Source organism: Chiloscyllium plagiosum, unplaced genomic scaffold (genome assembly GCF_037043375.1).
Source record: "Chiloscyllium plagiosum isolate Xiang-an unplaced genomic scaffold, Cpla_swu_hap1 HiC_scaffold_48, whole genome shotgun sequence".
Taxonomy (NCBI): Eukaryota; Metazoa; Chordata; class Chondrichthyes; order Orectolobiformes; family Hemiscylliidae; genus Chiloscyllium; species Chiloscyllium plagiosum.
In genome coordinates, this window is record NW_028270186.1 from 2084448 (window position 1) to 2107838 (window position 23391).

Sequence of the window (23391 nt, forward strand, 5' to 3'; positions counted from 1 at the left end):
AATTTTGCAATGTAGCTGCTTCCAAGCTTTCTGAGGGGATGCTCTCCAGGGCTACTCACACGGACCCACCATGAATTTACTGACTGTCCGTGTTGCTCTCAACAACAGACTTTGGCTTCTCATCAAGGATTTACAGATCCACCATTGCAAGGAACTGGCCTTTCAAGCCACCATTTGAGGGAGACAGGATAAAATAGTCAAGATGGAATGTAAGGGCGATAGAGTGTGGTACAGTTGTAACAGTGTTTTCTGATCTCCTGCTTGGTGAATTCATCTTCAGAAGGAGGGTCCAGGGTGACAAGCAGCCAGCAATAAAACCAGACCCTTGGCAGTTATTTTCACTCACCCTGTGATTATAGCATTGTCAGAAACAGACACGGGAAGCAACCAGCTTCACACTACCCTTCAGGGAAGAGAATCTGTTGCCCCAGTCCAAATGGATCCACATGTGACTCCAGTCGAACTTTGTGTGGCTCACTCGGAAGTACACCCTGAAGCCACTTTGTTTGAAAAGCAATCCCTTTGAATTTCCTCTGCAGACCATTTTAACCCCGCTCCACGTGATAGTGATTCTGAATGACTGCTGATTTAGTGCGTTCCAGGGATCACCAGAATATTTAACTTTCAGACAACTACACCATCCTAACAAAAATCCAGTGACAGAACTCTCCAGAAGTTGGTGTCATGTCAAAGGCTGAGTAAAACAAGGCAAATTTGAGTTTAGTGAGGAGTGTATGACAGACACAGCCCTTGATAATCGGAGTTATATCCGGAGAACAGAGAAAACATTCCAGATCCCCAACCCACCATGAAAGACCTCATTTATATTGACTCTCATTGTATGTAACCATGTATCTGACATGCACTCTGTCTCAGTCAATTTTTTTACTGCACAGGCCAGATTTTACAGTGAGACCAGAATTGATAAACTATAAATTTAACTTTTCTTTTTGTTTAGTTTTAACAAAACAACACATTTATGATCCAAAATGAAAAAGACAAAATATCCAACATTATATGAAAACTGAAACAAAAACAGACAAATAAATATCAGAAATGAAGACTCATCCCTTTTACTATCAGTAACAACCCCCTGACAGCAACTTGCATTTCAGTGAAGTCTCCACTTAAAAGTTCCTCATTCAGTGACATGCCTGTTATTGGGGGTTTTTTTTCTGCTGAGTTGCTACAGTCACTTGATGCTTTTTTCTTCAGTTCATGTCTCCTCCAGCAACCCTCAAATAAACTCTTAATACTATTCAACTTATTATTTAACATGGACTTTTTACCATTCTGCCTTGACTGCTTTGGTGAGCGTTGAGCTAACAGCACTTCTGCTATTTCAACCTTGTTCCCTCTGAGTGAACCTGGACACTGTCTGACCGCTTCACAATGATTCTTACTTTGTACTCTGCATCCTTTGACTTCACAACAATATTTTCTTTCTTATTTACCCGAGTTACTGGCGCACTGTTCACTTCAAATGCTTTAAATATACGTTGAAATGCACCTGAACAAAGTCTACAGAAACTCTGGTATTACTCAGAGCAAATCAAAAATGAAACTAAGTACCATGAGCTCTCACTTCTTAACACATTTAATAAAGACAAATGACTGGAAAAATAGACATTGTTCCTCCACCTCAGAACCCAAACTCTCAAACAATAATAGTTTATTGTGAACCTTCATCACACATGCATTGACAGAAATCATAAACAATGAGGTTGGATAACTTGGGAATCACAGACCACTGTGTGTCCAAAGTACCACTGCAGTGTGCAATGTTGGGAAAGTATGTTTCAGAAATGGTTGGCAGACACAGCCATACTTGACATTCCAGTGACTAAAAAAAATCAGTAAAAGATCACAGCACAGAAAAGAGGCCTTTTGTGCCTGTTCTAACTCTCTGATTGTGTAATGACATTGCCCTGCCTTCTCCCCAGAGCCCAGCACACTCTCTATTGTCAGGTAATAATCCAACACCTTTTTAGATGCCTGTACTGGACCTGGCTCTTGCACACTCTTAGGTAATGTCTTTCCGATCTTCATCACTTGCTGCATGAAAAGAGGTTTTCCTTAGGTCAGCCTTGCTTCTTTCAGTAATTATCTTCAGTTTGTGACGTCATGTTCCACCACTGATAACAGTTTCTACTTATCTACTCTGTCCAACTGCTCATGATTGTGAATTTGATGTTGCCTAATGTCAACAGCACACACGGTCAGGTCACGTTCAGCATAGCTTACCCCCCCTACTGCCATGTATGAGCCCCACTATCCCATATCGTTCTCTGAATGGGCTGCAATTCCTGTTCACAGGAAGCCTACAATTCTACTGTGTTCCAATCCCATGATATTGGAATGGCTCATTCCCTGTCCCTCTTCCTTCACTCTCTGCAATCCAGTTCAAGCTTGTAACAGTTTAATCAGATGTCTTGGAGCAGCAATGTATTTTTCTCCTGTTCTGAAGTAGAGTGCGGCCATATACACAGTATGTCAGATGCAGTCTAGCCAATTCTCTGTGTTACTGAAGAATAACTTTGTTCCTTTTGTTTTATAATAAACAATTAAAGTTGAGGCTGTACAGATCATTGGTGAGGCCACTTCTGCAATACTGTGTGCTGTTCTGTTATCGGAAAGATATTATTAAACTGGAGAAGTTTCAGAAAAGATTTACCAGGATTTTGCTGGGAGTGGAGAGTTTGAGCCATAAAAATGGGCAGAACAGGGTGGAATTTTTTTCACCAGAGTGGTAGGGGTGATCTTCGAGAGTTTTATAAAGTCATGAGGGGCAGAGAGAAGGTGAATCACAAAAGTCTTTTCCTTAAGGTGGGAGTGGGGGTGGGGGTGGGGCGTTCAAAACTTGGAGGCATTTTTTTAAGGTGCAAGAAGAAAGATTCAAAAAGAACATGAGGGCAACTTTTTTACACAGAGAGTGGTTCGTGTGTGGAATGAACTGCCAGAGGAAGTGGTATATGTTTAAAAGACATTTGGATCAGTACATGAACAGAAAAGGTTTGAAGGGATATGGGCCAAATGCAGACATGTGGAACTAGATTGGGTTGGGAACATGGTTGGTGCAGACAAGTTGGACTGAAGGGTCTGTTTCTATGCTCTATGACTCCACCTCTATTCCATTAACTTGTTTTAATTGCTTGCTGTACCTGCATACAAAGCTTTTGCAGTTCATGCACTAGGACACCCATCAGGGCTTTGCAATCTCTTACCATTTGATAAGATGCCTCTTTTTCTTCAGACAAAAATGGACAATTTCACATCTTCTGACATGATACTCCATTTTCCATAGCTTTGGCCAATCACTTAATCTATCCATCACCCTTTGTGGTTTCCTTTTGATCTCTCCATAGAAAGGCTGGGCGACAGGAGGAGCACTACTTAACTTTCACTTGTCTTGTATCTGCAACAAAGTTAGCAAACATACATTGGGTCCCTTCATCCAGGAAATGTGTATAAAAATGGAGGTTTTAGCAGTGATCCCTGTGGCTCTTTGCCATCCTGAAGTTGACCCATTTCTCTTGTTGTTAATCTTCTATCTATAGCAATGTTACCCGCTACACCATGATCTTCTATTTTCCACAATAACTTTTGATGTGGCACCTCATTAGCTGCTTTCTGGACATGTAAGTGAAGTACGTGCACCAGTTTCCCTTCTTCCACAGAACTGTATACACTCTCAACACCATTCATTTTTACAACCAAAATAAGCTGAGGTTATAGCAAGTTATAATTGATGTTCGTGAATGGAAAATGGGCAATTGTAAGAAAACCACTTTGTTGCAGTTTTCTGGTAGAACACAGTCACACCTCGAGAAAAATGTGTTGTATTTCTATCTTAGAAGTGTCGGAAAATGATTCGCCTTCTTTCTGTTTTTTTTTTGCTGTCTGAATTGTAACTACCTTGTTCTGCATTGTTAAAAGTCAGACAGAAGACAGCAGTCACCCGCAAGCCAACTGCCAGGCAGCAAAAGAAAGTGTTGGCATGATAAGTTACAGTACATTACTGACTGGGAATGAAAAGACAGTCAACTCATTTCCAATTGGAAATCTGCTCACCCCAGCTGGTCTGGCCTTACTGCAACTCCGGACCACAGTCATGTGGTTGAATCTTCACTCGTCTGTGAAATGCTTTCAGAAGCCCTTCAGTTCAAGGGCAGGTAGGGTTCGGCAACAAATGTTGACATGAAGTCATCGCATTGCCATTTCATTTGAGATTCAGTAACTCCACACTCTCAACAACAGCTGTCAACACAAGGAACAGAGTTTCTAACAGCGAGAGAGGATTTTATTTTCTCTTTTCATTTTAATACATTCCCCTTCAGCCTGGGACCAACATTTTCCCATTTCCATTTGGTTTTCATTGTCAAGATTGTCTTCGGTTTTCCCATTATCAATTCCAGCCCACTCCCTCAATGGGCTGCCCAAGAAACTTACCTTGAACCATGCATTTCACTCACTGAATCTCCATCCAGACTGTGAGCCTGGGTCAAAGGTTTATTGTAAAAGCTGACTACAGTACACTGTGGAGACTGGGATCTGCATTAAAAAGTAGAAAATACTGGAAGTGCTTGGCCTTTCTGGTAGCACTTCTGGAGAAGGAAACCAAATTTGTGTTTCACATCCATGACCTTGGATATGCAGAACTCTAACCAAACATGGAATGAGAAGACGATGACTGTGAATGAGATACTGTAGAAGAGACCAACAGAGATCCTGTTGGAGCAGAGCAGAACCTCTTCCAGGTAAACATTCCTGGAGAAGTAGCAATTAATTATACACTGAATAAAGAAGTTCAACAGTTGAGATGAAGGGTCACTGATCTAAAACATTAACTCAGTTGCATACTCTACATTAATTGCCAAAACTGCCGAGCATTTCTTACATTTTCCATTTCTATTTTGAAAGTCTATTCCTTTGGTTATTTCCAACTGAAGTTTTTTCATCTAAACTGATTTCATTTTCAGGATTTTCTATCTGGTATAAGAACCTGTGAAAGCTCCTCCATGACAGTCACCTTGCTGTGGAAGATTTAGTTTTTAGTGACTTCACTGCAAGTGGCTTCTCATGAAAGAAAAACAGACATTGATATTTCTGCATTACTCAAGCATGTACTTTTAATTAAAAAAGAAAAGTTGCATTTCTGTAGCACCTTTCACAACCGCTGGACTGGGCAGATTCTTTCCAGAAGGTGAAGTAATTTTAAACTGTAGCTACTGTTATAAGATGGCAAACACAGCACATCAAATTGCCACAAAACAAGTCACTTGTTTCACTGCTGTTTAAGTGTTGCTTGAGGGACAATATTCACCAGGGCATGGGGATAGTCCCCAGCTCTTTGTTAAAATGCCTTACTGACGGGTTTGACTGGGCCATCTCACTGTCACCTCTCAACTGCGACACAGACAGTATTGATAATTGACATAACAGCATTTCCTCTGCACTGCACTGAGAATTCCAACCTGGATGAGGTGCAACAAGATTTGAACATTAATCTAGAAGTGACGGACCAATTTGATTTTAGACCTGTTACGTGATGGAAGACTTGATAACCACAGTCACACTTCAGAATAGCTACACAAGGTGTTACATCAGCAGAACAGTGAAACAGAGCTTTGATTTCGACATCTTTTCCAAAGGACAGCAGCTTGAATGGCATGGTATAGCCCTCCCTTCATACTAAACATGAGATAAGTGAGTGTGTTCTACCCACCAACCTGGAACACTGCCTCGTGAACAAAGTAGCAACATGTTTTTCCCGGTCTCCAGCTTCAATGATTTACATTTCTTTATGTTACAGTGAAAGACTTCAGGGTCACAGTGAGGAAAACAGAAGCTGCAGACAGATGTAACCTTCAAGGAACATTCCTTCTCACAGTGGAGAAAGATGGATTAGAACTCAAGGATCTTAAAAGTGGAGATGTTCACTACACCTGGCCATACAAATTTTTGAGGCGCTTTGGACGAGATAAGGTAAACACTTGAACTTGTTTTCATTTGCTGTGGTGTAGTCACAGATCTGGAATTCATCATATAGCAGTGTTGTCACAATCCCAGATCTTAATCAGCTGATCTCTAGAATAACAAATTTCATGACTTGAATTACGAGGGTGTAATTCAATTGAATGGTTTTAATTATGTTAGAAGATTGAGGGTTTTATAAATGCCAGCTGAGCTCCTGGTTGAATTACAGGTTCTAACTCACTCTTCGATGCTCATTTGACATTGTGCAAACAAAACAATTATCTTAAAATATTCATACATTTGCTCGACATTAAATCATTGTCCCCTGTTGGGTAAAGCCTCCTGATACAGACACTGTGGCTGCTGCTGCTTACTCTGATATTTGAAAGTATTTTTAAGTTTTTTTCCTGGGATATGAATGTCGTTGGCAACCTATCCCTGCTCATGTTGGCCCTCTCTAATTTCCCTTGAGATGGTGGAACTGAGCTGCATTCTTTAAACAACTGCAGTCCATGTGGGAGAATCTTTCTCGAGCAGCTTGCTACAACTGAGTGCATTGTTGGTTTCCTGCATAAGGTAGTATGTTACTGTGGCTCTGGAGTCAAACATAGACTAGATCAGGTAAGGGCAACAGATTTCCTTACCTGAAGGACATCTCTGAGTAGCAGCTACAACCTGGTGCTTTTGTATCCCTCATCAGAGAGACAATTTTTTATTTCTCTTCCCAGCTGCCAGGGGGAATCTGCATTTGTATCACTGGTCATTTATCCAATAGCATTACCATTGTTGTCTGTTAATCCCCTGGAAGCATTTCTACATCTATCATTGCTGCAGCGCTCCTCAGTGACAGTTCAGTTGAGTTCCACATTCCGAGAGGCTCTTTTATTAACTTCTGTCATGACCTTGATCATCTGTCAGCCCTATGTAACCTTTTCTCAGTTTTATCCTATTTCTTCATGAAGAGGATGTGGGTAGATTTGCACAAACTGGGCCAGGAGAAGGCGATGGTGAGTTGTCTTTGTGAGATCCTGCAGTCCACGTGGTGAAGATTCACTCACATTGGAGTTCCAGGATTGTGGCCGCTTCCCTGTTTACCTTAACAATATAAATAACAGACAGTAACAGTGTAGGATTTTACAACTAGGAATGAGCATCCCACCGCTTGTATTCCCTTTTAACAACAACTGACAAATGTTTGGTATCCCAGAACAACATCAGCTGGCCAACCCTAATATAATTACTTCCATCAACCTGTTCCAACAGATTAGGGCATACCTTGTGGAAAGGTATGACTGGAAGCTGGCCCGACTGGATTTGAGAGAGGGATACTACTGCTGTGTCACACTCAGTTCTCTTCACCTATTTGTCCTCTTTGTGTGGACTTGCAATGTGATCGATGTGTGAATGGAACATGTATCATAAAACAGTTTTCAGCTGTGAGTAGGCAGCGAGCGAGCCAATCTTAGGCTCGAACATAGGAAAACTCAGGATCCATGAATTCGTTTATCAAAGACCATCGATGTGGAGTTTGAATGAAAAAGCTTTCATTTCCTTTATATCTTACACAGCCTCAGGATATATGAAGTGTTTCACAGCTAATGAAAGGCAGTTGTAATGTAAAACAGTTTCCACAATATTCCATTTACAGACAGCAAGCTCCCACAAACAATTAGAAATATCCAGGTGACTTATTTTCACTGGATTTGGTTTTGGGAAATTGTAGATCGGACTTTGGGGGATTATTTCTCTGGTTTTATTCAAAATAGTACTGTGGGAATTTGTTTTTATCTCCACCTGGTTGGGCAGGTCTGTCCACAGTTTCATGTATCATCCAAAAAAATCCTTCTGAATCTGATGATTTTTTTTGGCTCCATGTGAGATTGCATTGACGTTTTAGAGAGATTTTTTTTGAAGCATGGTAAAGGTGCTGTATAAATGCGATGTTAAACCTGCTTTTTCCATTTTATTGAGGAAAGAGTCAGTTAGATTAAAAAATACAACAAGTCCAAGATCCCTTCCAAGCCACACACCAGCCTGAAATTGCAACTATACTGTTATTTCAAGTTAAAATCCTTTTCAATACATGATGAGCAGTTCGAACCTGGGAAGCACTGAGGATCAGAGTGACCTTGGTGTGCACGTCCATCAGTCCCTAACAGTAGTAAGAAGGGTGTATAAAGTTGTGAAGAAGGCATTTGAGAGATTTACCTTTATTAGTTAAGGTTAGAGCAGGGAGGTGATCAAAGTTTGTGCGAAGATTTGTAGCTCGGGTGCTCGTTGCTGTGGTTCTGTTCGCCGAGCTGGAAGTTTTTGTTGCAAACGTTTCGTCCCCTGTCCAAGCACTGAGGATGTCACCTAGACAGGGGACGAAACGTTTGCAACAAAAACTTCCAGCTCGGCGAACAGAACCACAGCAGCAGGGAGGTGATCCTGAAACTGTATATAAAAACACAGTCAGAGAATTGTGTGCCATTCTGGAATCTACATTATCTGATAGCACGAGAAAGGGGGTAAAGAAGATTTTTCAGGATATTGCCTGGCCTGGAGAGTTTTAGTTATGAAGAGAGATTGGACAAATTGGAGTTGTTTTCCTCAGAGCAGAAGAGAAGAAGGGAGGACATGATTGAGATATATAAAATTAAGAGAGGAGTAGACAATGGACACAAGAAGATAACTTTCTCTTCAGTAGAGGGATCAGTGACGGTGGGGGGGGGGGGGCGGAGCAGAGACTTAAGGTAAGGGGCAGGAGGTTTGGAGAAAAAGCCTTTTCACCCAAGGGCGGTGGGAATTTGGAAGGGAGGGACAGGCAGAAGCCCTCATTTACAGTGAAGTATTTAGACCTTTACCTGCAATGCCAAGGCACACAAGGCGATGGGCTCAGTGCTGGAAAATGGAATTAAAATAGTTAGGTGGTTGTTTTTCACCAGTGCAGACTCGAAGGGCCAAAGGGCTGTACACCTCGATGATTATTTAACTCCCTTCCAAACCCAACTGAGAGTGTGTATCTACTCCACATGGAGTGCAGCAGTTCAACAGGGTCGTTAACCCCTACCCACTCATGGGAAATTATGGATGGGCAACAAACCTGAGCTTTGCCATTCACACGGTTTGAATGAAGAAAATAAATCTATCAAAATAGGAATCAAATAGAGACATGACAATGGTAAAATAATCATTGATTCATTCCAGAAATTGTTGATCCTCCTATAATTTAATGGCAACCACTGTGCACGGATTCATTCACAGAATGTGAGTGTTGCTGGTGAACCCACCATTTCTTGTCCTTGAGGTGGTGGTGAGCTGCTCTTCATAAATACAACAAAGAGTCTTGTTTGGCCATTTCAGCGGCCAATGAGAGATCTACCGCAATGTGGTAAGCCTGGAGTAACACAATGGACAAACAAAGTGAGGATGCCAGAGTGCCCTTCCAAAAAGGAACTTGTGCACGATTCGCTCATTTTGAGGACCACTTGATCATTGTCTTGTCATCATGGCTGAAGCCACATTTTTAATTCCAGATTTTTTAACGAATTGAGATTGAATTTCCAGTTGCTATAGCAGTGTTTGAAGTCGTTTCCATTGATGATTAGTTCATGACCTCGGGATTACTGAGTCAGCGAGTGAATTACTTTGTTACTGTATACCATTAAATTTCATAAAAATGTTGTTTGCCTGTTGTTTTTCTAGGTCACGTTTTCCTTTGAAGCTGGAAGGCGATGCATGTCCGGAGAAGGCAATTTTGAGTTTGATACCAGACAGGGGAATGACATTTTCCACATCATTACATCTGCCATCCAAGAACAGAAACAACGGAATGAGTCAGATAATCAGCTGTCTCGCAGTTTGGAGAATGAAACTGCTCTAAGTTCCAGGCCCCTCCCAATCCCCGCTCATGGGCTGGAAGAGGAGGCACGGCAACGAGATTTTGGTGAAGAACAAGGACAGAGTTCAACCAGCGTCAAAGCTGAGTTTTCGAATGCCACTCTTCCATCTCTGAGGTCTCTGTCTCTGGAGTCAGTCTGCGATACCAAGTCTTCCTCCACAATGCCATTCAGACAGGCAGTAAAGGGTCACCACAGTTATCCAGCAGCTGGAGCCACAGGGAATATGGCTCAACTCCCAGATGTCCAGTCGACTTATTCAGAGGTCAGGGACGTGGTTGCAAAGTCCAGTTCACGAGGAAATGCAAAATCAACCAAAACTCACACTGGGAAGAAATCAGAGAATCAGTCTGCACCAGAGTCTGATTATGCTATTCCCTTTGACGCTATAGCAAAGACATTGCGCTTCCCACCTTTGAGTGGACTGCCTACCATCCAACAGGACAATAATGCTCCTGAGAAGACATTCTCAACATTTTTCCCTCAAGGTCTGGAAGAATGTGCAGACCCTCTTTATGATACCATAGACGAGTCTAACATCCGAGGAAAAGCAAACCCAGCTTCATCCAGGAACCTGTCCAAGGACCACATCTATGATGAACCCGAAGGGGTGGCCACTCCTTCCATCTATGATAACCCAGAAGAGGTGAAAGGCCATGCATGGAAGCTTCAGGGCTTGGACTGTGATACACAGGGGCATGAGTACCCATACAACCCAAACATGGATGACTATGCAGTGCCAAAAACAGCAACACAAGCCTTCGCCAAAAAGAAATCGAGAGAAAGGCTGTATCAAAAGGACAACACTGGAGCATTGGAAAGTGAATATGACAATGTACTGGTAAAAATCTCAGAGAAAAAGGGAACCAAATAATAAAGCAAAAGGCCAGGTGGGGCTCAGCCATCTGGTTTGAAAGTGAGCTGATTGGAAGTGAGCTGGGAAGGCTTATAGCTGGAGGAGACACTCAGAGACGCTGCAAGCTGCCTGAATCACACCTGTTGGTTTGGTGCTGTGAGTGAAAATAGGAGACAATTCTCAGAACATGAGCCTTTCCAGAATCACAGTGTTTCAGAACAGAACAGAAAGAGGCCTTTCAGTCCACCATACCGAACTGGCCTCTCCAAATCAGCATCTGAACTTTGTGCCTTTCTCCAGCCTTTTCCCCAGCATCTTGCACATTGTTTCCACTGAAATAATCAGCTAATACCCTCTTGAATGCCTCAATTGAAACCTGCCTTCACCAAATTTCCAGGCACCATATTCCAGACCCAAACCACTCATCGTGTGCATGTGTTTTTATTTTCTCTCATCATATTTGCCTCTTTTGCAGATCACTTAAAGTCTGTGCCCTCTCATTCTTGCTCTTTTTCTGACTGAGAACTGTTTCTTCTGATCCAACTATCCAGCCTGCTTATGATTTTGGAAAGTTACCAGATCTCCCCTTGGCCCTCTTCTGCCCACAGAGAACAGTCCCAATGTCTCCATAACTGAATGTTCTCAACCTTGGAATTATCCCAGTAAATCTCTTCTGCACCTTCCCCAATATGTTCACATCCTTCCTATAAGGTGACACCCACAGGTGTACCCAGCTGAGGTCTAACAAGTGTCTTGTACATGGTCAACATTGTCTTGCTGTGGTCCTCCATGCCCTGATTAATAAGGCCGAAAACTCTGTGCACTTTATTAATTGTTCTTTCCATCTTCAATGATCTATGTACATTTCTACTCAGGTCCCTCTGCTCAATGCAGCCCTTTTAGAATTGTATCCCCTATTTTCTTCACAAGCCTGTTGTGTAGTACCGTATCTGGAACATTGTCTGAAAATCTATTTACAGCACATGACCAGTATTCCCATCACTGACCCTTCACCTTAACCTCCTCATAAATCTGAAGACTTCAATAAAGTTAGTTTCACATGACCTCCCCTTTGGAAGGCTGGCTCTTCCAAACAACCGTCCTTTTTCATGTGACTCCTCGTTCTACACCAATTCTTGTTTTGTGAGGTTTCCTCACCATTGAAGTTAAACTGACTGGCCATGGTAACTGCTCAGCTTATCCTTACAACCTTTTTTACAAACACGACCATGATACTTGTGGTTCTCCAGTTCAGGAAAAACTGTGAGATTGCAGCCAGCGGCCCAACAATTTCCACACTCATTCCCTTCAATCACAGAGCCTTGTCACATGAGGACCAACAGTCTATCCAGCCTCATCAATTTTGTACCATTTTAATAACGGAGTTTCCTCCTTTGTCACCATGGCCTATGTAACTTCGACATCCTTGGTAAATACAGATGCAAAATATTCATTTCCTATCTCAGCTATGCCTCTGACCCCCATTTGTCTGTTACGAGGTTAGCCAAATGGACCTCACAGAATCTGAGTTCCCTGGGTGGGGCTGGTAATCTGGTCCAATCTGGAAACCCTGGCTGACAGATAAAAATGGGAGTGGCAGGGATCCTGCTCACTCTGGGAGCTGGCTGTGAGGGAGCTGGATCAGCGTCAAGGACTGCCCACATGTAAGTGAAGGGGGACTTGGTGCAGAATTACTTCAAACCTCTTTTTAGAGTCATAGAGATGTACAGTATGGAAACAGACCCTTTGGTCCAACCCGTCCATGCCGATCAGATTTCCCAACCCAATCTAGTCCCACCTGCCAGCACCCGGCCCATATCCCTCCAAACCCTTCCGATTTGGTTCCTAATGAGCCCTACTCCTTGTTCTACCACACTTTCATTATTTATTTACATTGAGGGGTCCTCAATATACATTGGGTTTACACCGATTGAAGATTCTTTGCCCATAAGAATAATATAAATACAGGGCAATAGAGACTGTAAAAGTGTTAAAGTCACCTTCCCCCACACAAAGCAACAGATTAAAGTAGGGATAGAGACTTAAAGGGATGTTGTGTTTCATATTGAGCAACCAAAATATGGGCTCTACATGTACTGTACAGTACAACACAATGTTAACACTGAGATGACATAATGTAATTCGAAGCATCAGACAGGATTCTGGGAGTTTTGCTAAGATGGTGTCACAGACATGCGTTACAAGTTGAATGTTTTCTATCCTAAGCTAAAGTGAGTCAAAAACGATGCAATGACATGGGAAATGTTAAGATTCATTCCTCACAACCTCAGCAATGTGAATGTGAAGCAACATGTTTCACGGCAACAGATATTCCAGACCCCCTGTCGAAGACTTTGGGATTCCCCTTTCTGTTGGTTGTCAGATGTTTCCCATCATTCCTCTTTGCTTCTTCAATATGCTGTCTCTTCTCCCTCTGAAACTTGTGCATTCCTGTTGGCTCCTGGTTGTATTTTCTACCAGTTGCCTTCTGCAAGCACTCGCATTTTGTCTTTATCTTAACTTGAATCTCTTGTATTGTCAGGGAGCTCTGGATTTGTTTGCCCTCGCTTTCCCTTCTGAGGGAATGTAATTTGACTATACCAGCACCATCTCCTCTTTGAAGGTAACCCATTGCTCATTTACAGGTTTCTCCATCATCCCTTCACTCCAGTCCATCCGGCCCAGTTCAGGTCTTGCCAATTCTGTGTGGACAGCTGTGAGCAGGCTGCCAGTGTGAACCTGTTCAAGGATGAGTACAGCAAGGGGAGGGTCAGGGGAAAGGGTCCCAGCAGTTAAAGCCTCCTGTCTCAGATTACTCGAAAGAAACTATGATTGCAGTGATAACCTTTCTTGTGAACCAGCTCAGCTCATTAATTGCCAATAAACTTGTTATTTCCACTTGACCATGTATTTTATTTCTGGGCAAAAGCTATGAATCTGCACAGAAAGTTGACATTTCAGGCCTGTCACCTTTCAGTCGGACTACCTTTGCTCTGAAATATTAACTCTGACTTTTCAGATGCTGCCTGATCTGCTGAGTATTTCCAACATTTTCTGTTCGCCTTTCGAATCTGCAATCAATTGCAGTTCCACGACCTGATGGTCAGGCAGGCTGTCTCTGGGACAGTGCTGTTAAACGCTGGATACTTCGGAGCAGCAAACTTCACAGCAGCTACACAGTCTCAAAGGAATTCTCAGATGGAAACACAAACTGCTGAAGCTCAGCAGGTCTGGCAGCATCTGTGAAGAGAAATCAGAGTTAACGTTTCGGGTCTGGTGACCCTTCCTCAGAATGGACCCAAAACATTAACTCTTATTTCTCTTCACAGCTGCTGCCAGACCTGCTGAGCTTTTGCAGCAACTTCTGTTTATGTTTCTAATTTACAGCATCCGCAGTTCTATTGGTTTTTAAGTCTCAGGTATAGTTCTGCTAACTGTTCAACGCTCTTGTTAAACAGCTGTGGCCAACTTTGTAGAATGTAAAGGATTACATTGTTGTAGCACCTTTCTCAGCCTCAGAACACCACCAACTGCTTTTCACAGCCAAGGAGTAACTTTGGCATGAGAGCCAACGTTTGCAAAGTGAGTATCCATGTGATACTGACTAGATTTTATGTTGTTTCTTGATGTTAGGAAATAAATGCCAGCAAAGACACTGGGGAAAGGTCCACAGTCATGCTTATCTTTTATGTCGAAATGGGGAGGCAGACAAGTCTTTATTAACATGACAGCAAAAAAACTGCACCTTTGACAGTCCAGCTCCCCCTCAGTAACTGCCCTGCAATAGCCCTCACGTGATCGTTGTGTATTGGATTTGGAATTACAGGATGGTATAACACAGACGGAGGTTTAGCTATCCTGGTGCTGCCTGTCATTGACTGAGTTTCTGTCATTCTACAGGGCATTGCTGCGGAATTCCACACGTGGAATACTGTGTGCAGTTTTGGTCTCCTTACTTCAAGGAAGGACATTCTTGCTATAGAGAAAGTGCAGAATAGATTCCTGGGATGGCAGGACTGACAGACGATGAGTCGGTTCGGATTGTATTCAGTGGTGTTTAGAAGAATGAAGATCGGACAGGTTAGATGGAGGAAGGATGGTGGGAGAGGCCAGAACAAGGAGTCATAGTTGAAGGACCAGAGGTAAACCATTTACGACAGAGATGAGGAGAAATATCTTCACCCAGAGAGTGGCGAGCCTGTGGGATTCACAACCAAAGAAAGTGGTTAAGGTTGAAACAGGATCTGTTTTCACGAAGGAGATAGGTATCGTTCTGTGGCCGAAGGAATGAAGGAACCCTGTGGGGGAGGGTGGCTGGATTAGGGTCGTGAGTTTGATGATCAGCCATGATCATTATGACTGGGGGAGCAGGCAGGTTTGAGGGGTCAAATGGTCTACTTCTGCTCCAATCTTCCATGTTTCCAAATTAATCAAAAAAACAATTTGCATTTAGATAGTACCCCTTCATGCAATGAAACATCTTAATCAGCTCCCCATTGTCTTCCTGCAGTGATCCAATTCCCTTCAGAAAGTTACTATGGAACAGCTTCCTCTCGCCATTCAGACAGTGCATTCCAGATCATCATAACTCACTGGGTGTACACATTCTCCTTCTCTTCCTCTCTGATTTGAAATCTCAGTTCATGAGGTTACTGGCCCACGTGACAGTGAAAACACTTTCTGCCCATTTCTTGGATGGAACCCCTCATGATTTTGGAGTTATAAATGTCCTCCTAATCTTCTCTGTTGTCAATGAGAACCTGAAAATCAGATCCTCCAGCTTTATAACAGCAAAGTACTGCAGATGTTGAAAATTTGAAATAAGATGTGAAAATGTTTAAAATGTACAACAAGTCTGGCAGCATCTGTGGAAAGAGGAATAGAATTCATGTTTCAAGTCCCAATTGGACTTGTCTTCAGAACTGTTTTTGCAATTTTCTCCTAACTAAAGTCTCTCACTTTTGAAATTGTTGTCATAAATCTCTGCACCTGCCACAAGATTTCGACATTCTTTCAAAAGTGTGCTCTGCCATGTTCAGCGGAAACCCAACGAGGACTTCATAAACATTGAGCCAACTTCCTCCTAGAATGTGAGCTGTCAATTACTGAGTACCAGAAATACTCAGGGTACCATCGCAAGCCAACTTCTGGAAGGTACATTTTCTGACAGGGATGCTGGGGAATGGGAGAAATAACATTACATGGGATCTGGCACATGGTTTGGTCTCTGTCTGAATCAGCACACTGAGGGTCAACACCACTGGATACTGGACCCTGCCCAAGGAAGGGGACTGAGGCCCACAGAGAGTCGCTCATTCATCCAATCACAAGGCATGGGATGTTCAATCAGTGTGTGCTGGATCTGAAGCTTTTAGAAAATGCGTTGTGATGGGTGAGGCCACAATTTATGGTCTAAATCACCTACCGACATCACCCACTGCATGCACAGTGCTGTGAGGGAGGGAATTCAGGATTAACCCTGGCAAGATAAACCACTCAGGATATAATGACTTGGAGGGGAATTTGCAAGTTGTGGTCTTCGCATTCACCTCCTCCCTTATTTCCCAGATGGAAGGAGCTGTCAAAGGAGGCTTGGTGAGCTCCAGCTGTGCATCTTGGAGACCGTGCACACTGCTGCCACAGTGCGGCAGGAGTGCAGGATCTGATGGGTGGGGTCAATCTACTGGTGAGGAGCTGACTCAGCAGGTTCCAGTACTGTTGTCAGTTACCCAGCAGAAAGGTGTTGCTGGGTGAAATGTCAGCAAGGTTTGCTGCATTAGAATGCAAAACACAAACCAACAAGACAAGAGATGAGGCAGAGGAAGATGAAAACGAAAACAGAAAAACCAAGCAGCTGATCCGGATTTGAGCTTCCTTTCTGCTCTAATTTTAGGTCCCTGGTTAACCCCAACCTGTACACTCAAATTTTCACACGGAGGGATTGAACAGTGCAGTTAAATTAAAGAAACAAAGATACTTAAAACACTGTTTGTGGCCTTTGATGGTGCATGTTATCTCATCAACATTTCACCCCTGTCTCATAAACCGATCTAGATTGAGGTAAGGTGCTATGTTCAGGTCACAGGTCCCCAGATAATTACTGATCAGGAAGGCTATTTCTAGCCATGTTAATTCATCCGTCCAGAACAACTGTTCTTCTTATTGGAACAGAGATGGACCATTCAGCCCCTCACATCTGTTCTCCCACTCAGTGTGGGCCATGCCAGCCCAAGAACCTCTCATGCGTTCATACCCCTTCATGCCCTAGCTGAGTAAAAATCTATGGACATCAGCTTTTAGTTGGACTCATATCCACAGCTTAGGGTCCAGGCAGCTGAAGGTGTAACCAACAATGATGGGCTGAAGAAAGGTGAGGATGGAGCAACAAGGTCCCCAGGACCTTACCATTAACGTCCATTTCTCAGTGGAGTCAGACTCAATTCATGGATAGTTTGACCACCGTTCACCGAGACAGGGGTATGAGTGTTTGGGCCAATATTCACTGGCTGGTGGGAATGGAATGAGATGGTATCGACAATCAATGCAATAAAACTAAAGACAAGAGGAAACAAGATTTGAATTGGGTTTCATAAGAACTCGAGACAGGAAAGGAACACAATGAATTTCATTCCCCTGCAATGTTTTAGACAAAGAAGTTTGATTTCGATAGTTGGAGACGGGTTAAACTGGTCTGACACATTCACAATTCTTATCATTTTAACGTGACTTCTGACAGCTCATATATGCGGTGCAAATCGTGCAGCACATTGACTTGATCGTAAATAAAAGGGCACAAGATAATAAAGGAGGTAATATAAATGTGAAATCTCTGTTTGCCTGATCTATCCACTGTAAATTCTACCGGCTAACACAGTCTGCCATCTTGGTGGTTGCATTTTAAGTCTCTGTGAAATATTGTGTGTCACCAGGAGTTTGTAATGAATTTGATTAAATAAAAATTATCCTGCATTTACACAGCATCCTTTGCAACTTCAGAATGTCCCAAAGTGCTTTCGGAGCAGTGGAAAAAAAGTGAAGTGTAGATACTGCTGGAAAGAAGGAAACATGGCAGCCAATATCTGCAAAGTAAGATCCAACAAACTGCAATGTGGTAATGTGCAAATAATCTGTCAAAATAGGTACAGCTTAGAAAACAGGTACAAGGTGAGTTAGAATGGGGTTGGGGGGGGGGGGGGGGGGGGGGGAAGAAAATCAAAATGTTGCTGTCAAGCTTCACAGATAGAAACTGATCATTTGGTGTTCCAGGAAGAGCACATAAACTGATGTGGAAAAATGGTTGCTTCAAATAATGTCACAGACCCCTTCCTCATTCCAATCAATATGCAGAGTCATATTTGTGTTACAGGTTGTTCGAGATGTTTTGAACGTTTTGCACCCTGTGGATGCATTTCTGCACAAAGTCAGACTCCCTGGCAATAGGAAGTTTCAAGAGATGAAGAAAAAGACAAACTGATGGACATGTACAAAGTGAGAGGATGTGATAACAAGATATTGAGAAAATAATGGTAGGACTGGATAGAGTCAGTATGGATTTATGAAAGGGAAATCATGTTTGGCAAACCTGATCAAGTTTTTTGAAGATGAAATGGCAGAACAGATAAGGAGCTCAGTCGATGGGATACATGCTCGAGAAAGCATTTGGGAAGGGGACTTAAGTAAACAATGTTAGCATACATGGGCTTGGGGTTAATATACGGGCATGAATTGAACACTGGTTAATTAATGGACAGAAAACATGAGGAATAGGAGGAAATGTGTGACCAGCAGGGTACCACAAGGATCAGGTTCCAATTATAGAGTCATAGAGATATACAACATGGAAACAGACCCTTCGGTCCAACCCGTCCATGCCGACCAGATACCCCAACCCAATGTAGTCCCACCTGCCAGCACCTGGCCCATATCCCTCTAAACCCTTCCTATTCATATACCCATCCAAATGCATGTTAAATGTTGTAATTGTACCAGCCTACACCGCATCCTCTGGCAGCTCATTCCATACACGTACCACCCTCTACGTGAAAAAGTTGCCCCTTAGGTCCCTTTTATATCTATCCTGTCTCACCCTAAACCTGTGCCCTCTAGTTTTGGACTCCCCCACCCCAGGGAAAATACCTTGTCCATTTATCCTATCCATGTCCCTCGTGATTTTATAAATCTCTGTAAGGTCACCCCTCAGCCTCCATCCTCCAGGAAAAACAGCCCCAGCCTCTTCAGCCTCTCTCTGTAGCTCAAATCCTCCAACTCTGGCAACATCCTTGTAAATCTTTTCTCAACCCTTTCAAGTTTCACAACATTTTTCCGATAGAAAGGAGACAGAACTGCATGCAATATTCCAACAGTGGCCTAACCTGTACAGCCACAACATGACCTCCCAACTCCTATTCTCAATACTCTGACCAATAAAGGAAAGCACAAACACCTTCTTCACTATCCTATCTACCTGCAACTCTACTTTAAAGGAGCTATGAATCTGCACTCCAAGGTCTCTTTGTTCAGCAACACTTCCTCGGACCTTACCATTAAGTGTATAAGTCCTGCTAAGATTTGCTTTCCCAAAATGCAGCACTTCGCATTTATCTGAATTAAACTCCATCTGCCACTTCTCAGCCCATTGGCCCATCTGGTCCAGATCCTGTTGTAATCTGAGGTAACCTTCTTTGCTGTCCTATTCACAATCATAAAGATCAATCGGATTTTTTGGACTGTGGCCTTAAAAGTGGAAAGCTATATTCTTTTTCAAACCATTGGGTCTGCCAAAGAAAATGAAGCTGTTTAATAAAAAACTACTGTATCTGTAAGGTTCCCTTATTCAAGCAGTGGGTGAGGAGGGGAGACATTTCAGTTCCTTGGGGTTAGGGCGAAGGTTAAGAACTACACCGTTTTGCCAAGTGATGACGTCTGATTGATTTTTCAACCAGAACCAGTTCTGTGTTCAGGAGTGTGCAGCACAGTGACAGCTTCCTGATTGGTTGCTGGGTGAGTGTGACCAGCTAGGAACATCGAGTTCACACTGTTACCTCACAGGGCCAGGGACTTGGGTTTGATTCCGGCCTTGGCTGACCGTACGGAGTTTGCATGTTCTCCATGTGTCTTTGTGGGTTTCACACTGGATACTGCATGGCGATTTAGTATGGCAACTCCACTCAAACTGCACAGGGTCAGAGAGTCATACAGCACGGAAACAGGTCCAACCAGTCCATGCCAAACACAATTCCAAACTAAACTAGTCCCACCTGCCTGCTCCTGGCCCATATCCTTGCAAACCTTTACTATTCATGCACTTATCTAAGTCACTTTTAAATGTTGTAACTGTACCCACATCCATCACTTCCTCAGGAAGTTCATTTCACACACAAACCGCCTTCTATGTAAAAAAATTGCCCCTCATGTCTTTTTTAAATCTCTCTCCTTTCACCTTAAAGATATGCCTCCGAGTCTTGTCTCTGGACTGTGAGAGGAAAGTGGAACACCCAAAGGAAACCCACGCAGACATGGGGAGAATTTCACACAGTCACCTGATGGTGGAATTGAATTTGGATCCCTGGTGCTGTGAAGCAACAGGGTTAGCCATTGAGCCACCATGCCACCTGAGAGTATAAGAAAATGTTTAAATTGTCCATTTTATTACGAAGAACAAAAGACAAGCAGGTGAGCAAAATGATGAAAGAGTGACGAAAGAGATCTCTGAGTTGGAGAGGTCAGGGTGATCACTGAAGGCTAGCATGCAGGTACACCAAGTAATGAGGAAGGCGAATGGAATATAATCATTTAGTGTGAGAGGAACTGACAACAAAAGTGGAGAGGCAGTGTTTTAGTTATTCTGGGCACTAATGAGTTGACATCTGGAGTCCTGCATCCAGTATTGGTGACCTGATTTCAGGAAGCATTGGGAGCAGTCGAGAGAAGGTTTACCAGTTGAATACCTGGTATGGGCAGGTTCTTATATGAGGAAGGCATGTGTCTGCTGGAGTTTAGAAGTCAGAAGTCACATGACACCAGGTTAAAGTACATCATGTGAAGGAGCAGCGCACTGAAAGCTTGTGATTTCAAATGAATTTCTTGGGCTGTAATCTGGTGTTGTGTGACTTCTGACTTTGTCCACCCAGACCAACACAGCAGAGTTGAGAAGAGTCAGAGGTGACTTGAGTGAAACATGTCACATCCTGAGCAGACAGGGTGGATGTGAAAACGATGTTTCCCTTCACGGGAAGATCCAGAACTGGGGATCATGATTTAAAATATTTTCTCACAAGGGTTGAGAGTCTTTGGTAACTTTGTCTAGAAAAGATGGTGGGGAGTTGGAATGCTTTTTAAGAATGCAATGGATAGTTTATGAGCAAGTAACGCGATAAGAAGTTACATCAGTCGAAGATCAGCCAGGATTTCACTGAATGGCAGAGGTGAGCTTCTGTTTCTTCAGCTGGAGTACTGCAGAACGTTCTCAGGGCCCATACTGTGGGATGGATAATAACGCAATGCGGAGTGCAGACGAGATTTACAAGAACAGTTCCAGGATAAGAGACATCAGTGATGAGGATCGAGAGGGAAGGATGTTCCCCTTGGGGTAGAGAAGATTGAGGGAAATTCTCAGACAAACTTTCAGAGTCAAGGGTGGGCTGGATGGAGTACTTAGAGAGAAACTATTTTTGTTTATAAAAGGATCAAAAAAGAGATTTAAAGAGATTAGCCAAAGAAGCAAATAAGATGGAAGAAAAATATTTTTCACACAGTGAGTGACTGGGGTCTGAAATGTATTATCTTGTAGTGGAAACAGCTTTCAAATTCACACATTCAAGGGGGCATTGGATGATTATTTAAATCCAAATGATATGTGAGGTCTTCTGGCAGCTTACAGCATTGAAAATGATCTTTCGGCTCAGTCTGTGCTGGTCAGAAACAACCACCTTACAAGTCTATTCCCCTGCTCCAGCACCCGACCCAGAGCCTTGGATGTACTGGTATTGCAAGTGCAACTCAAAATACCTCTTAATGTGATGAGGATTTCTGCCACCACAAACCTTACAGACAGCAAGTTCCACATTCCCACCACCCTCTGGGTAAAAAAGATTTCCTCACACACCTGCCCCTTCGTTTAAATCTATGCCTTTGGTCACTGATCCCTCTGCCAAAGAGAAAGCTATCTTCCTGCCTCCCTTGTCTATGCTTCTTTCAGTTTTAAACATCTCAAACATGTCCTCCCTTAGTCTCCTCTGTTCTCAGGAAAACAATTTCAGTCTGTCCAGTCTCTCATCACAACTAAAACTCTCCAGGCCAGGCAAAATCCTGGGAAATCTCCTCTGCACCCTCTCCAGTGTGATCACATACCTCTTACAATGTGGATTCCAGAAAGGCACATAATACTCTCGCTGTGGTCTAATCGTATAGTTCCAGCATCACCTCCCTGCTGTTAAATTCTCTGCCTCGGCTAACAAAGGCAAGTGTCCCGTGCACCTTCTTAACCAGCTTATTGACCTGCCCTGATACCTTAAGGGGCCGCTGGACAATGCACACCAAGGTCCCACTGATCCTGGGTGCTTCTCAGGGTCTGATTGTTAATCATTGTTCCCTCGGACTATGGGGCAAAGGTAAAAGAATGGCACTCAGTCATGAGTTCCCTTGAGGAGGTGATTGGCATACGTACGTTCTGTAATACTTCAGTGATTCCATTTCTGATGCCCATAAACACACAGTCACAAACATACTCACTGACTCTCACACAGTGACCCAGCCAGAAGGCTTATTTGTGAAATATTTCCAGTGAAGTGTTTAACCAAAATGTCACCTGCTCTCTCAGGTGGCAGTAAAGGATCTCATGACACCTTTGGAACAGGAGACACAGATTCTTCACCAATGGTGCTCGTCAATATTATCTCTGAATCAATAACACGAAGAGGGATGATCTCATTATCGTCACATTCATGCTTCTGGGAGCTTGTGCGGTATCCAAATTCACTGACGTGTTTTCTACATGATAAAACTGACCACACTTCAAAAGCATTTCATTGGCTGGGAATTGTTGGGAGGCAGGTTTGGTGGTAGCTCGGAGGAACTGAGGTATTGAGGGTGAGTTGGAGCTGAGGCGTGGATTGGTCAGGGGTTGGAATTTGGAAATGGAGCAAGGTGAGACAGGAGGGAACAAAAACACTTTCAAAATTCAGCTGAAGTTAAGGTAAGGAATTTTTCCCCGAAAGAATTGATTCCTGGTGCTAGGAAATCAGAGGAATTTCACTTGGGTTGAGATCAGAATCAGTGTTATCTGTGATGAGGGTCAAAGGGTGAACTCACACAATTGTAGAATGACAAGTGAGCAATCACAGGGAGGCTAAGGGTTAATGAGCAGTTTCACACAAGTATGGCAAGGGTCTGAAAGAACATACCACAAGCTGAGGTAGCAGCTCTTAATGAATTTTCTACGTGACCCTCAAAAATTAATATATCATTGTCAGTTACTCTCAAAGCTGCCAGTGAGTTTGAAATCACTTTCATATCGGCCTTGTTTAATTTATTTCCAGAAAGCAATTACGAAACAAGCAAGGAAGATCCAGTCACTGAAGATTAATGACGTGACTATGAGGCTGTTGCAAACTATCTCGTAGGCATTAACATCACAAATTGTTCTGGTTTCATTTGACTTTGTAACACGAAGGATGTCAC

General features: G+C 43.0%; 1 protein-coding gene across 2 annotated transcripts in view; it reads left to right on the forward strand.

Annotated features, from left to right (window-relative positions):
- The window catches only part of LOC122543014 (docking protein 2-like), a 48919-nt gene extending 31239 nt beyond the window's left edge, over window positions 1–17680 (forward strand). For both annotated transcript variants that reach the window (XM_043681185.2, XM_043681184.2), the window contains 2 exons: window positions 5813–5985; window positions 9664–17680. In XM_043681185.2, the coding sequence (XP_043537120.2) occupies window positions 5813–5985; window positions 9664–10731 (1241 nt within the window). In that variant the 3' untranslated portion in view covers window positions 10732–17680. The remainder of the gene's footprint in view (window positions 1–5812; window positions 5986–9663) is intronic.
- Window positions 17681–23391: the final 5711 nt, after the last annotated feature.